Source organism: Melanaphis sacchari, unplaced genomic scaffold (assembly GCF_002803265.2).
Source record: "Melanaphis sacchari strain LSU unplaced genomic scaffold, SCAv2.0 Contig85_pilon_pilon, whole genome shotgun sequence".
Taxonomy (NCBI): domain Eukaryota; kingdom Metazoa; phylum Arthropoda; class Insecta; order Hemiptera; family Aphididae; genus Melanaphis; species Melanaphis sacchari.
Window position 1 is genome coordinate 924,505 of NW_020271605.1, and position 14,606 is coordinate 939,110.

Genomic DNA, 14,606 nt, shown 5'->3' on the forward strand with positions numbered 1-14,606 from the left:
TCCGAGGTTCACCCTACCCTTAATGTACAGCAGAGCGGTACCTACTTACCCCTTTTTTGAATACAAATTTAATACATCCATCATGGTGACCTATTCAACATCTACCGTATAACAGAGCGCGGTATACGCTTGTATACCCATTCATCTACCTTTTTTACAATTTTATTAAACTGCTTAATGGAGAACCACTGGGAATCGGACGATATGGCGGACTTAGAAAATTGTCGGTACTCGGTAGCCATAGCTTGCCTGTTAGCATGATAAATAAAAAATATTGTTGTTTTTTATGCACTATTAAAGTATTAACATAAACCATAAAATGGACAATAGTTCGATCGCACTATACCACAGTATGAATTCGTTGAACCATATTGTACATATTGTACCTATATAGGAACGGTAACTCTGTAACCATGGTATACTCGTATTTGCAAAGAGTAACCATGATATTTTTCATCGCTGATGGTCTTAAAAAAAACCAGTCGTCACCGAATTTTTTTCACGCGTCCATCATATACTTATATTGTTCATTTCTTGATCAAACCGTCTTCGTTTAATCGTCTACGAGTGCTGAGTACGTATTAATGCAGTGCGACAAAATTCAAATTGAACGAGTCAAAGCGGGTCGCCCGTTTTCCGAGGATAATGAGCCAAGGTTAGACACACATTATGCCATTTATATTATTATTTACAGTCCACAGTTTCCTTGCAGAAATAGGCACTAAATTTTTTTTTATATAGTTGTTCATACACTTTTACAGCCAATCATAATAATTATTATTATAGGAACAAAATAGGCGATTAAACTGTATTAATATTATGTAGAGTAAATAATTTTATTTTGGAAATTTTGGTGTGTAGGTATCAATCACAATTCAAATAAGTAGCTTCTAAGTGATTATATTTATATACTTAGTTTAATACTATACAAGTCTATGGTATAATACATTATTTAAAAGCTATTTGAGTCACGGGATTTTGAAAATTATAGTAATTAAGTTTAATTGACAAATATTTATCTATCAACTTTTTGTAATTTGTATAATTCTTTGAATAAAATTAAATTTGTAAATTATAATCAGCCCAGTGCTTGAAATGGAAAATTATTTGAAGGAGGAAGGGTGAGGAGGTGTGAAACTGTAAAAAAAAATGTGCGTATCGAAGAGGTCTGGAGTATTTTAAGATATATTTTTTAAAAGAAGATGGATTCCGATCACCATATTACTTTCAATCCCGGCGATTTACGATTCCGCTTTACATGATTGTCAATAATATACCCTTTTCATTCACATGATCCCGTATAAAATAATTTGCAACGTTGTCGGGAAATTTTGTTTTAAAATAATTTTAGTTATCGAAATGATTTATAATAATTATTAGAAAATGCTAAACATAAAAAAAAAAATTATTATAAATGCAAATGATAACTATTATCATAACTATTATGTCACATGTTGGTCCTCAATATCAAGAGAAAAAATTATAATTAACTAATTTGAATTATTTGTTTTAACTAAATTTTGCTATTTATTAATACATTATAATTTAAAAACAAACAATCATTATTTTTATTTTTTACATAAATTAATATAAATCAAACCATTATTATTAACTTTTCTAATGATATTAAGGACAAAAATTGAAAAACTATTTGTTTTTTTTTTTTTATATAGGTACTTTATCGTTAATCATTTATTTATTATATTAACTTATTTGGTTTATTATTATTGTAATACGAATAATCATTATTATTTTATGTTCATAAAACCATACTTGTCAACGTTACAGCAATTTATATAAGAAATAGTTTTAAATTTTGGTAAAGAAAAAATCTTTTTTTTTAATGAAAATTTGCGGGATCGGGTGCATTAAAAGATATCTTGTCCAGAACCGTGATTCTTCCCTCAATTAAATCATTAAATTGAATATTATAGTTTGAGTGTTGTACCAATTTTTTATTCAGTGCTAAATAATTTTGAAGGATTATTATTCTTAGAACAGAAGTACATATCTCATTAAATTTATCAACATTAAAAAAAAAAAATTTGTTATATTACGCGTTTATAAACAAAGGCACAAATGCGGGTGTAGCGTTCTTTTATAAAAAAAATAAAATACTACGGAAGGCGAGAGGAGGGTTAGTTTCTATTCACCTACTTCGTGAATACACCCCTTTCTGGGCAGGTATTATAATTAAAATAATGTTTTTAAGTACTGTTAAATACCGTTCACCACTTTAACTTATCGAAGAATTTCAGCTAATTTAAACTCATTATTTTATATTTTTATTTTCCAAATGATATTATATTCTTTTTGCTTTCTTATACTCAGCATCTATAATTGGCATTGATTAATATATAATGTATAGTGTGTAAAAATAAAATAATTATTTGTTATTATTTTTAATTATTATTATTATTTGTATAAAGATCTTTAATTATATTTAAAATTTTTATTATACATAATATATTACATTATTATAAATATATTATTAAGTCTTAACTTAATCAATTAATCAGAGAAACATTAGTAACGTTAAATAAAATAATCAAACTAGTAAGTTAACAAGTTGAAAATGACATGGGTATCATAATATTATAGGACTATAGTATAGATAATAATGTATTCATTTATATTTTTTTTCGGAATCTTTTTACAAAAACATAAAAAGTATATTTTCAAAAATGTTTTAAAACTAGGTATACATAAATAGATTAGACATTGGTTAATTTACTATATTGTTATTATTATTTCTGTTGATTTATAACATAGTATTGAATAATTTTATTAAGATAGCATCTACTCGTGTTATCTTACTTGTTATTGAAATTCCTAATTAATTCTAATTATGTTTTAACCTTGATCTGTCTTTTCTTAAAAACGAACAAGTTGAAACACCTGCGCAACACGTGTCAACTAATTCGTTGAATAATAACTATTTTTAAATGGTATTCGAATTGTTTTGGGCATGAATATATAAATTTATATATTAAATCAAGTCTAAATTAATTTAATTTGTCAGTAGATTGATTACGAACAACTTGTCTAAGATGTAATTTATATTGTATGACTAATGGACTAATGTGTAATATGTTAACTTTAAAATCTAGCATATTTTGGTAGCCGGTAAGTACCTACTTCAAAAAATTGAACTATTCATATTATTAGCATTATAACATACCTTATTACACGGAATAATTTCAATTGGAACTCGGAGTAATATTATATTTTATAAATTTAGAACAATAGTTCGTTTATATCAGCTATTATATCGTGATTTGATTTAAAAAAGCATTGGATATAATATACCTTGTCATCAAAGAATAATAAATAATTTATCACTGTGAATCATATACATAATCGTACACGATGACCCAGATGCCGATTCTTCAATGTTCTTTGAGTCCTTGGATTACCATATGGTTGCTTGCACGTTTTGGATACGTAAATTTCTACGTATCTTGGCCTAATTGTATATAATAAATATAATTTTGTTTTGTATAGAGAACTTGAAAGTTTGAGGGTTATAATTTGAGTAGGCATGTGGATTTGGTAGTGCAAACATAATGACTAACACTTGTTTTATAATAATTATTAATAAAGTAAATAAATTTGCTAATTTTCAAAATAATAATTGTATGAAATTGATCATGATAAAAAGAATATTACTTAATTTTTTATAAAATACAATTATTAAATAACTAAACCAATTCAAATGTATATTGTATAAACCACTATTTTATGATATTATCGAAACATAGGTTTAAATTAAAATTCAAACTAGGAATGTATTAGATTGTTTTAATGTTTAAGCAGTAAAATATAATATTCATTTTAAATAATATAATTTGTAAGAATGATCGGTATAAACCATTTTTAATATTTTCTTCTGAAATTTAATATCTAATAAGTATAATTATTTAAATTTATTTCCTCTAAAGTGTATACTTCTTAGTTCTTACTTACACATTATTTTTACTAAAAATTCAAATATAACAAACGTTAAGTATAATATTTAATATACATATTATTAAGTACCTATATAGACATACTTTAATATGTATAATAAACGCAGACACTTCCACTTTGTTAATTATTTATTTTAATAAATGAAAACATTCAAAACTAGTATATTGTGGAAACTGGAAAGGGAACAAGACTTGAACAATATCAAGGAACACATGTAGGTGTCTTCTTGGATGGCGCCTTAGCAACAGTTTGTTTCTTATACCGATCCGATCAACACGTTCGTTTTTGATCAACCCGTTCTCGTATACAACTTAAAATTATTTTTCTACGCGTATTAATCTAATTCACTTTTTTTTTTTTTTTAATGGGCAAATATTTTTATATTACTTTTGTTATTTGATATTTTTTAAAAAAAGTGTTGTTATTACCAAAAAAATAAAAAAATCAGAAATTATTTTGGTATGTACTTACTTATATATCATTTTTAGTAAATTTATTAATTTTTAGTTTAGTATTTGATGATTTGTATAAAAAAGTTATAATTTAATTAATGGTGATATTGTGAACACGTGCAGTATTAATATAGGTATTATACGAATAAATATGTATTATACAATTATTTAAAATGATATATCACAACTATTTGACTTTTAAGTTATTATTTAAAAGAATAAAGATATTTGTCAACTTATTTGGGGTCATGTTTCACTTTTTTTTCTTGTTTTTAAATGTCTTACTAAAATACTGATTATTACTTTGTTATAACTTATAGCATATAATTTTATCTATACTACAATACTACATATATACAACTATGTATATCTTTATCTAAACATGTTTTTGTGTTTTTATTTTTATTTTATCAGTGTAAATTTACATATTTATACACGTAGTATCCGAGTATACGTTATTACTTATTACTCGTATGTTTAATAGTTAATACAATGCCCTAATACTTGTAAAAAAAATTATATATAATTCGCGGTAAAAAAAATATATTTTGCTGATGTTTTTTAAGAATATTTAAATAAAGTAGGTATTAAATTCTTATGGATTTTAAATTATCATTTACTTTAATTTCATAAGAATTATTTTCTAATGTCGTTTTACTACATAACATATATTTTGTTCATCTATTTCAACAATATATCTATATAATAAATAATAATCATAATAATATTAACGTACTAAAATATTTAATAGTTTAAAAAAATTGATTAAAAGTAGATTTTTTAAGTATTGAGGATTTGTATTCTTTGAATTGATTTTATTTAAAACAAGCAATATTAAGAATCATTTTAATTATATAAATAGTAATAATAATAAATAATAATAAGATATTTGTAGTATTTGATTGTTATTATTTGTTAATAATTAAGACAAACAAAATACATTTTTAAATGATAATAATATCAAACATTTTTCTTTATTTTTTAACTCTTGCAGTACAGTGTACAGTGTACACCATCACAGTGAAAGCTAAAAAAATATTTTATTACTAATAAGTGGATCAATTAAATGTATTAAAATTTATCAAACTTCTTTCAAAATTTATCTTAATCAATATTATTATTAAAATAATATTAATCAACAAGCCGGTTATTTGTATTTGTATAACATAATAATCACTATAATGTGTTATGACTGTTATGAGTTACGAACGATAGGTATGTTATATAATATATAAAAATAGAAATAAGTAATGTAAATCTAGAATACCCGTTGAATATATTTTAGATATTCAATATTCACTTAGGTTTGATTAAACTAACTCTATAATGTGTATTAAATAACTGTGTACTGTGGTTTGTATACTTATAGGTAATGTCGATTATAAATTTATTAAAAGGTTCTATATAACCATTTAATATTCGTTTATTGTACGTTTGTAGTATTATCCTTTTTCTTTGAAATCCCAACAAGCTGAATTATTAGTTGACAAAGTGACAGTGAAACGACCGGACATCAAGAGTCAAAAGGGGCCTGTCAAGCTATACTATTAAGACACACCCTCTGCCAACACTTTTTTTTTATTATTTTATTAATTTTTAAGTTGTTATTGAGTTGTTAGTGAGTAAAAACTGGTTATTATATTATACACTTCCTTAGTAGTATTTGTAGTTTTTTACATACACAATTACACTTTTTCAATATTTTTAAAAACACTTTGTGTAATTTATTTTTAATTTTCATTACAAATATTACTTTATAGTTAAATTATTATTTTAATCATAATTAATGGTGATAAATAACTCGCTCAATAAACAAATTCTGGCTATACTATCAGATTTACTGTTAAATAAAAATTAATAATTTAGCACACCTATGTTTTGTTATATTGAGTCAGTTAAATAAGGTATACGTAGGTAGTTCTTTGTTAATTTGCAAAAATCAATATATTTATTGCTCATGAATAGATTTTGTATTTGCAAACCGAATATAAAAAATAAAAAATAAAATTACTAAGAATATTTTTTATTATTAAAATTATCTAAATGGTTTTTATATTTTCATATCCAATAGATATAACTCATTCATTACACATCAATTTATATAATATTACATTTTAAAATAAAACTGGTACTTATAGGCTAAAATTCAAAAATCTCTTATCTAATTTATATTTAACATTTTTCAAATAACTTTTTTATAAAATAAATTATAAATGGTATTATTCAATTTAAAAATTGTAAATCTTAATTTTTAATATTATAAAAAAAATATTTAGTTATTATAGGTATTAATTACTTATTATACATACGTTATACTTTTTTCATGTATTATTCAAATACAATATTAGATATATTCAATATTTATATCTATATATATTGTAATTAATACACAATACATTATTACTCATTAATTTATTTTTTAGATTCAGTTCACTATTTTTGTTTATTTTGCATTTCTGTATAACTGTAATACTATACTGATACTCGTAAACATCATACTTAAATATGTTAATGAATACGAGCTTAAAATTAAATAGCACTTTTTGTTAAAATAAATATTTTTTATTATAGTTTTTAATAACTTTTAAAATATATTTATATTTTAGGGTTCATAACTAAATAAGTGTATGGCATTATATTTCTATTCTAAAATTATCAATTATTTATAATAATAATACGTAATAAAATAGTCGGAATATTTTAATGAATATAATTTTTATTAAGAATTAAAACTTAAAAAATAAGAAAGTTATATTAAAATGTTTGTAAAATTAATGACAAGTTTAATATAAAAATTAAAAATAATTTTTGGTTTGATTAACTTGTAATTAATAACTTTAATGCATCTAGAGGTTTATAATTAATACATTTATAATGACAGTATTTTCTCTTTATTCATAAAAAACATTTTTTAAAGTTTCCATATGGTATATATTAGAACTCGAATACGTTTAACAAATATTTTTTTTATATATAATAAAATGGTAATGAATTGTTTAAATTATATTCTAATATTATTTATCTAATACACTAGGTATTTAATTTAGTACCCTAGTGTACATGAGTTAAATGTTTCAAAAACTATTATTTTAAATTTCATACTGTATTTGAATATCAAAACAGTTTAATTTTACTTATATTAATATCATTTCCCTAAGATGTTATAAATGCATAGATATAATTAAACCAAATAAAATAAATATTTTCTAAATAGCTTAAATACTAAAAAAAGAAAAAAATTACTTTTGTATCTTAAAACTATAATTATTGGAATTTTATTGATTTCTTTTAGATAGATGCCCGTTTTTATTATACGACTTCCTGTGTTAATACCAATAATATGGTACTAAGTTAAACATTTTAAGCATATTTGATTAATGAAGATGACTAATACTAGCCGTTTGTGTTGGGGGCAAGGTTGGCGTTATAATAACAATATTAAAGGACGGGACGGACAGACGGCCAGTTTCCAAATAAGGGCTCCTCTGGCTCGCCTACTACCACTCACCGCCACTAACAACTGTCGTTCGACCTTACTATTTTGTATTTGACACAAATCCAACATAGAATATTGCAATATCCTAAACTAAATCCTATATTAGAATTGTATATAAATACAAATATAATTTACTTTTGAACGACTATTTTACACACACTGGAAAATTACCTATTGCAAATAATTGAAGCATATAGATTGGTCATTATTATTTTTCAACTAACATTATATTATTAAATTTACAGAAGTTAAATGTATAATAATTATATTTTTAGTTAAATAGGTTATTAATATTACTGAAACGTCTATATTTATTATTATTATTATTATATAATTTCAATAATAACTTAAAAGTTTCACTTTTATTTTGATTACAGTATAATTAATTTTAGTATTGTTTAAACTTTTGTTTTAGTATGATTTAAACATTATATTATATAATTTACACTGTATGTGTATAATATTTGTAACTATTGAACTATATAATAATAATATATTAGCTCTGGTTAGTTCTTGGTGTTGGTGTTGTATATTATTTAAACTATATTGTTTATTTGCAAATTATACTCGAAATACTATTTAATTTATGACATTATTCTTAAGTACCTATTTAAGATATTGTGCGGAAATAAAGTTATTAAAAAATGTGTTAATTGAAACTAGGAAACTATCACCTTACCACTTGAAATATTATTGAATCTTGATGAAATATTTTATTTGTTGAAGATTAAAGAGTAGTTTTTTTTTTTTTTTAAGTGTGATTTATGTATTATATAATAACATAATGTTATATGTGATTAAAACTGATTAAAGTTGAACAATATTTTTTTAAGAACCCATAAAAATATGTGTGAATTACAGTTATTTAGTGTTATTATTTTTTTAGGGTCTACAACTCGTAAAATAATTCAAAATATATGTTATTATTTAATATGTAGAGTACATATATTTAGTAAATACATCTGGTGTTTGATTTCAATAGGGTTTCTTGAAGAGGGACTCGTAAGATTGTTAGAAGTACGTGCTAGTGCATTTAGAATTATAAGTTATCTTTCATAATAGAAATCAAGGAATATAAATGACTTAATTAATATTAAGAGCAGAAGCATACAGGATAAATGGATACTAAAGTCTAAAATAAATGTTATATGCGCGTATTACTGACTAGTATTTACTCAGTCTATATATATAATATACATGTAGACACATAATATAGAAGGTATATTTTTTTTGTTAAATGCAAATGTTATATGCTAATTCATTTTGTTGTTATTGTTATTGGGAGTTTCCAAAAAGATTAGAATAGTCGATAATGTTTATGTATAATTATAACTTTCAAAAGAAGGTTGAATACATATTCAAGCAATTATTATGTCAAATAACTTTCTGATTTTAATATTTATATGTAAAATAATTTACTATCTATCGTATTATATTCTTCGTATTTATAGTTATTGTAGTGAATAGTTTGTTGGACGTTATTAGAATACTTAGTAACTTATACATTGCTATGAATATTTTTGTATGATTACGATTGTCGATTTTGTTTATGTTCATTAAGTAAATTATTATTTATTTTATACTAAGAAGTAATAATAATCATACTAATAAAGCAATCGAGAAAATTAATTATTACATATATATTGATTGTTTATAGTAATAATAGTTGCATATATTTTGGAGAAAAAAATCGTTTTTTAAACCAATAATGAAACTTCTACGAGTTGAGAGATAGGTGTTGCATTTATACATTTTTTTTCATTGTTTCTCATCTTGTGGACGTCATAGACTTCCTGTTCCGTTAACGTGAATGGTCGAAAACAATGGCCAATTTGTCACTTCTACATTATGTATCAGGAATATTAAAACAATATTTTATGTTTTAACAATATATCAAAAACAGTTACGTAGCTAATAAACCGAAAAGAGTTGGACTTCCTGAACTAGTAACGTTTAGTATAATAAATAGAAAATTCGAATAATAATTAGATGTTCATTGAACCTTATAGTCCATCGACTTCATTTACCCTCGTTTAAATCGCTAGCCACCTATTTTATCACGTACGCAATACATACAATAAAAGTGCACTGGGTTCTCGGGACTAATATTGCGTTTGGTTTTAGCGGCTAAGCTACTTAAAAATTAATTCATTGTCTATTGTCTCAAGATTTCTCTCCCGATTCGGCCGTACAATGTTTACAATTGAATTTACCAATATCACAATCATATACATAGATTTGGCTTATGTAGGGTAAATGTTTCAAGCATTGTGACTCTAAAAGTAATGGTTAAAATTTAAAGGAGGTAAATATACTTTACTTATTGAGCTCATTGGTTGCAACTTTTCATAAATAATAAAGGCCCTATATCTATACTTATATCCTTATTCCTTGAAAGAAATTATTTAAAATCGTTGCGATGCAGTATATAATATTTTTTTATAACTTAACACGTCGAAAGTATTTTTTATGACCACTTTTATTAAATGTATATTAGCATATTGTATATAGTGCATAAGACAACACCCCAAGTATATTCTTATATGGGTACTTCACTACCTCACATGGTTCTATAAACTATAAGTAATATCGATCTATCGTGTAAAATTGTTTAAGTAAAATATTTCACTATGTATTTATTCAATGTTATTTTGTGGTTATGAATTATCAATGCCTGTAGGAAGATAGTATAAAGATTATATTTTTATAGGTGTCAAAATATTTTATTTAAAAGACAAGACACGTGTAATGAGAAAATATGTGGGTGTTGTGGTCGGTTGAAACACTTTACAGTTTACTATCCATCTATCACTCAGTGTGTAGTACTATAGTCCACTTCACTATAGATTTATTCGATAATAATGTTGCTATATTAATGTTAATTTATGAGGTATTTATAGTATGTTGTTATAAATTTAAAATAGCAATTAAATCATCATATAGTTGATTATTTGAAAGAAAATACTTTATTTTATAAGTGTATATTCATTATATTCACGTTCAATGACCATTTTTTTTTAAAATATATTATTCAAATAGTTATTATTTGAATAATATATTTTTAATTTATACTATTTATTAAAGATTACTCAATTCGGGTGTATGTAATAATATCATTTTTTTATTTTCATACACGCTTCTAACGAACGTTGTTTCTTCTATAGTTCTCAATGATGACTTCACAATTACATAGCCACTCCTTTCGGTCGTTGGAAGACACCCACTCGTTCGCATACAGATTTTTCTTACAGTCTGTCTCGAATTTGCAACTACACATACTGCATGTATATTCGTATTACAAAAACACTATAATTCTGCAAACCTACGTACTCGTATTATTCATTTTCTCAGAGTTATTTCAAATTAATTTTGATAATAATCTCAACGATTTAAAAATCGATGTATTTACTGTTTGTAATTCATAAGTACCTATATTATTTCAAATTCAATTGTTGACTTTTCCGGTACCTTAAAGTAAATAATCTTTTTTTTTAAATATATCATACCAAATCTCATATTAACAATTATATTATATATAAACGGATACGGTGGCGTCCTTGACGAAGATTGACACGAAAAAAAGAAGTTGCAACACGCGTGATGATAATATTATTCCAGTAACTACCATGTCTGGTCATGAGGCTTAATCGTGTTTTAGTGTCGTTCAATGCCACTCGGAAAAGAGAATTTACGTACTATCAGTTTGTCTGATAATATGTTTATTAAATATAAATACTTAAAAAATATAAATTTTAATCAAACTAATAAAATAAAAGGCGTACTTAAGCACGTATACATTATTCGGACGGATTTGAATAATCATTTAATTTGATAATGTCATGCGTATTCTTTAGAACGTATTTTGATATGCATGCAAGTGACATTGACATCTAATTATGTCCAATTCTTAATTCATATAAATAAATATTATATTTTATTGATATATTGCGAGTTATATTATACCTACCACCTGTATCATTTTAATGTACCTAATTGTAAATTGAAATTAGTGTTCTAGCATTATGCAGTATACTGTGACTAAATTATATATGGTACGTTATCTAAATTTTACGGACGTGTACAAATACTACAAATATATTCTGTTTCTAAAAGATAATTCTTTGGTTATTCTGTCATAGTGTCGATCTTCAAAATCGCTGAATATTGTCACTTTCACTTCATGCTTATATAGGTTTACGACTTACCACGTTGTTATAGACATTTAGCTAATGTCAAGTGTTTATATAGGCCAGCATGTGTGGTATCTGTGAATGGAATTTAAACATTTTAAACACTTAATATTTTGTGTTGTATTTCTTTTTTTAGATACCGCAATAATAACAAAAGTATTGTTCGGAATGGCTGCTCGGAAGAGTACTATAATCTAGACATGGAGTCTAGAATAGGACTTGATTACATCGTTGAAAACCCAGAGTATACAGCAAAACTAGCTACAGGTAATTCAATTTTTTTCAATAATGATAAGTATTAAATTTTATTACACTAAGTAGGCTTAAAATATTGATTACTAATTTTTAAAATAATATTTAGTGCAGAATTAACGATGAATTTATTTTTTATATAATATATTCTTATATAAGTATACCTATTTAATATGTATACTAAATTATACACAAATTTTTTTTTTTTTTGGAAGGTTATTACTTATTAGTTATTATCTACCTACATATAAAAAGCAAACGTTGAAAATAATTGAAATTATTTCATAATTACTAATACGTAAGTACGTCACTTAAACCAAGTATTAGAGCAGGTTTATTTTTAATGTAATGAAATTATATATATAAATGTTACATACAACATATTTTAAACCTATTAAGTTGTTATAGTAAAAGATCAGGAAAATATTCTGGATTGTGCAGTTAAATAGCAGATTTTAGCTTAGGGCGTTATTAGTGTTAGTTCAAATTATTTTCATTGTTTATTGAATAAATTGTACACTAAAATATACCTACTTAGGTATAGAAAACTATTAATAAGGACTACCAAAATTAATTTTACATATATTTCACTTATAAATTTAGATATTGCAACCTAAAAGATAATATTGACCTTGAAAAAACTCCTTTAAGGTTATAATTACGTGTAATTATGAAGTTAAAAACTATATATTATTATTAAGTATTTTGGATAAATATTAGTAACATATTAACATTATACATATTATATTCCTTACTATTACCGTAGATTTGATATTACTTAAATCAAATAGCTGTTTAAAAAAAAAAATTATCTCTTTATTTACATAAAATAGACATTTCATTTTTTTATACAAAATATAATGATAATTTATAACGTGGATGATATTATAATCAGATGGATTTCTAATTGTTTGTATTTATAGGATATGGATATTATCTAATAGTTTACCAAATTACCATTATAAATTCAGTTTATTATTGTACCTAATGTATAAAATAAATAATCGTACCCAAAATATAATTTAACTAATTTAATTAAATTTTAAAATGTATATTTAGTTTTCAAAAATTTTAAATTACCTATACCTTGAATCAAAAATTGTACTAAACATTTTAAGGTCAAGAAAGGGAAACTTGTTTTTTATAGACCGATCCGATTATGTCTATTGTACTGACGTAATTTAATAAGGAGTGTTTACATAAGAACGCCAGAAGCTGGATTTAAACAAAAATTTAAAAACATGTTCTCGATTCTTAGATATAGACTATTGTAGTTTAAAACGATTGAGAATTAATATATATATATAAATTCAAATTATTATAATGTATTCAGCTTATAAAAACATAAAAAGTAATTAATATGAATTCTTTCAGGATATATTATAGGCAATATAGTTATGTAAATTAATTGTATGTATAGATAAGATTTAAAAGTCTTGTAATGTTGGTAATTTTTCGTTTTTTTACATTTTTAGTGAAAGTAATTTATGAATATTTTGATCAATAGATTTCAGAGATGACATTAATAGATACGATTCATTTTTTTTTCAACAAAATCATAATAATTATTAGGTATTGAAACATACTTTTACAACTATTACAATTCAAAACTGGCTATTAAAAATATTAACCCATGAACCCGATAGTGTTGTAAAGGGATAACTAACTCTTCAATTTATTTTAAATAAATTTAAAGATTAAAGTTGTTATTTAATTTTCTATTTACGCTTCTAGCAAACACAGAATAAAATTGTATAGCAGTACAGAAAAAATAGCTTAACAACTTTTTTTTATTATTGTAAGTAAATATTTGAGCCTCTTTTTTATTTTTTTATTTACGGTTAAACCAGCGTTGCAAAAATTCTGAAAATAGTCACACAAAGTCACACTAATGGCAAAAAAGTTTTAAAATTTTAAAAATAGGGGGGCTGGTAAAATATTCGTATAGGAAGCATTAAATAATATAATTTTTTTAAAAAAATGTTGAATTTCGTCTGGAAATTATATAAAAAATATATTTTCAAAAACGTTAGTACATTTTAAAATAAAGAGTGTTGTTTGATAAAATAATCACTCAGTATATTTATAGGTTTTTTAAATTGCCACATTTTTTTTTCTATAGTTAATATTATGAAAAATATATAGAAAAAACTAGTTGGTCAAAAAGTTTGAAAATCAAAAACAAAATTCTTTATAAATTTTACTTATTTAAAATATCAAAAATACATATACTCCATTTTTTTTACA

At 23.7% G+C, this 14,606-nt stretch overlaps 1 protein-coding gene across 3 annotated transcripts in view; it reads left to right on the forward strand.

Moving 5' to 3' along the window:
* Positions 1-4,384: 4,384 nt before the first annotated feature.
* The window catches only part of LOC112602317 (formin-J-like), a 40,528-nt gene continuing 30,306 nt past the window's right edge, over positions 4,385-14,606 (forward strand). For 2 of the 3 annotated variants that reach the window (XM_025350334.1, XM_025350336.1), the window contains exons 1-2: positions 4,385-4,428; positions 12,244-12,374. In XM_025350334.1, the coding sequence (XP_025206119.1) occupies positions 12,308-12,374 (67 nt within the window). In that variant the 5' untranslated portion in view covers positions 4,385-4,428; positions 12,244-12,307. Of the gene's footprint in view, positions 4,429-12,243; positions 12,375-14,606 lie in introns of those variants that run through there. The other variant, XM_025350335.1, reaches the window with a different exon arrangement.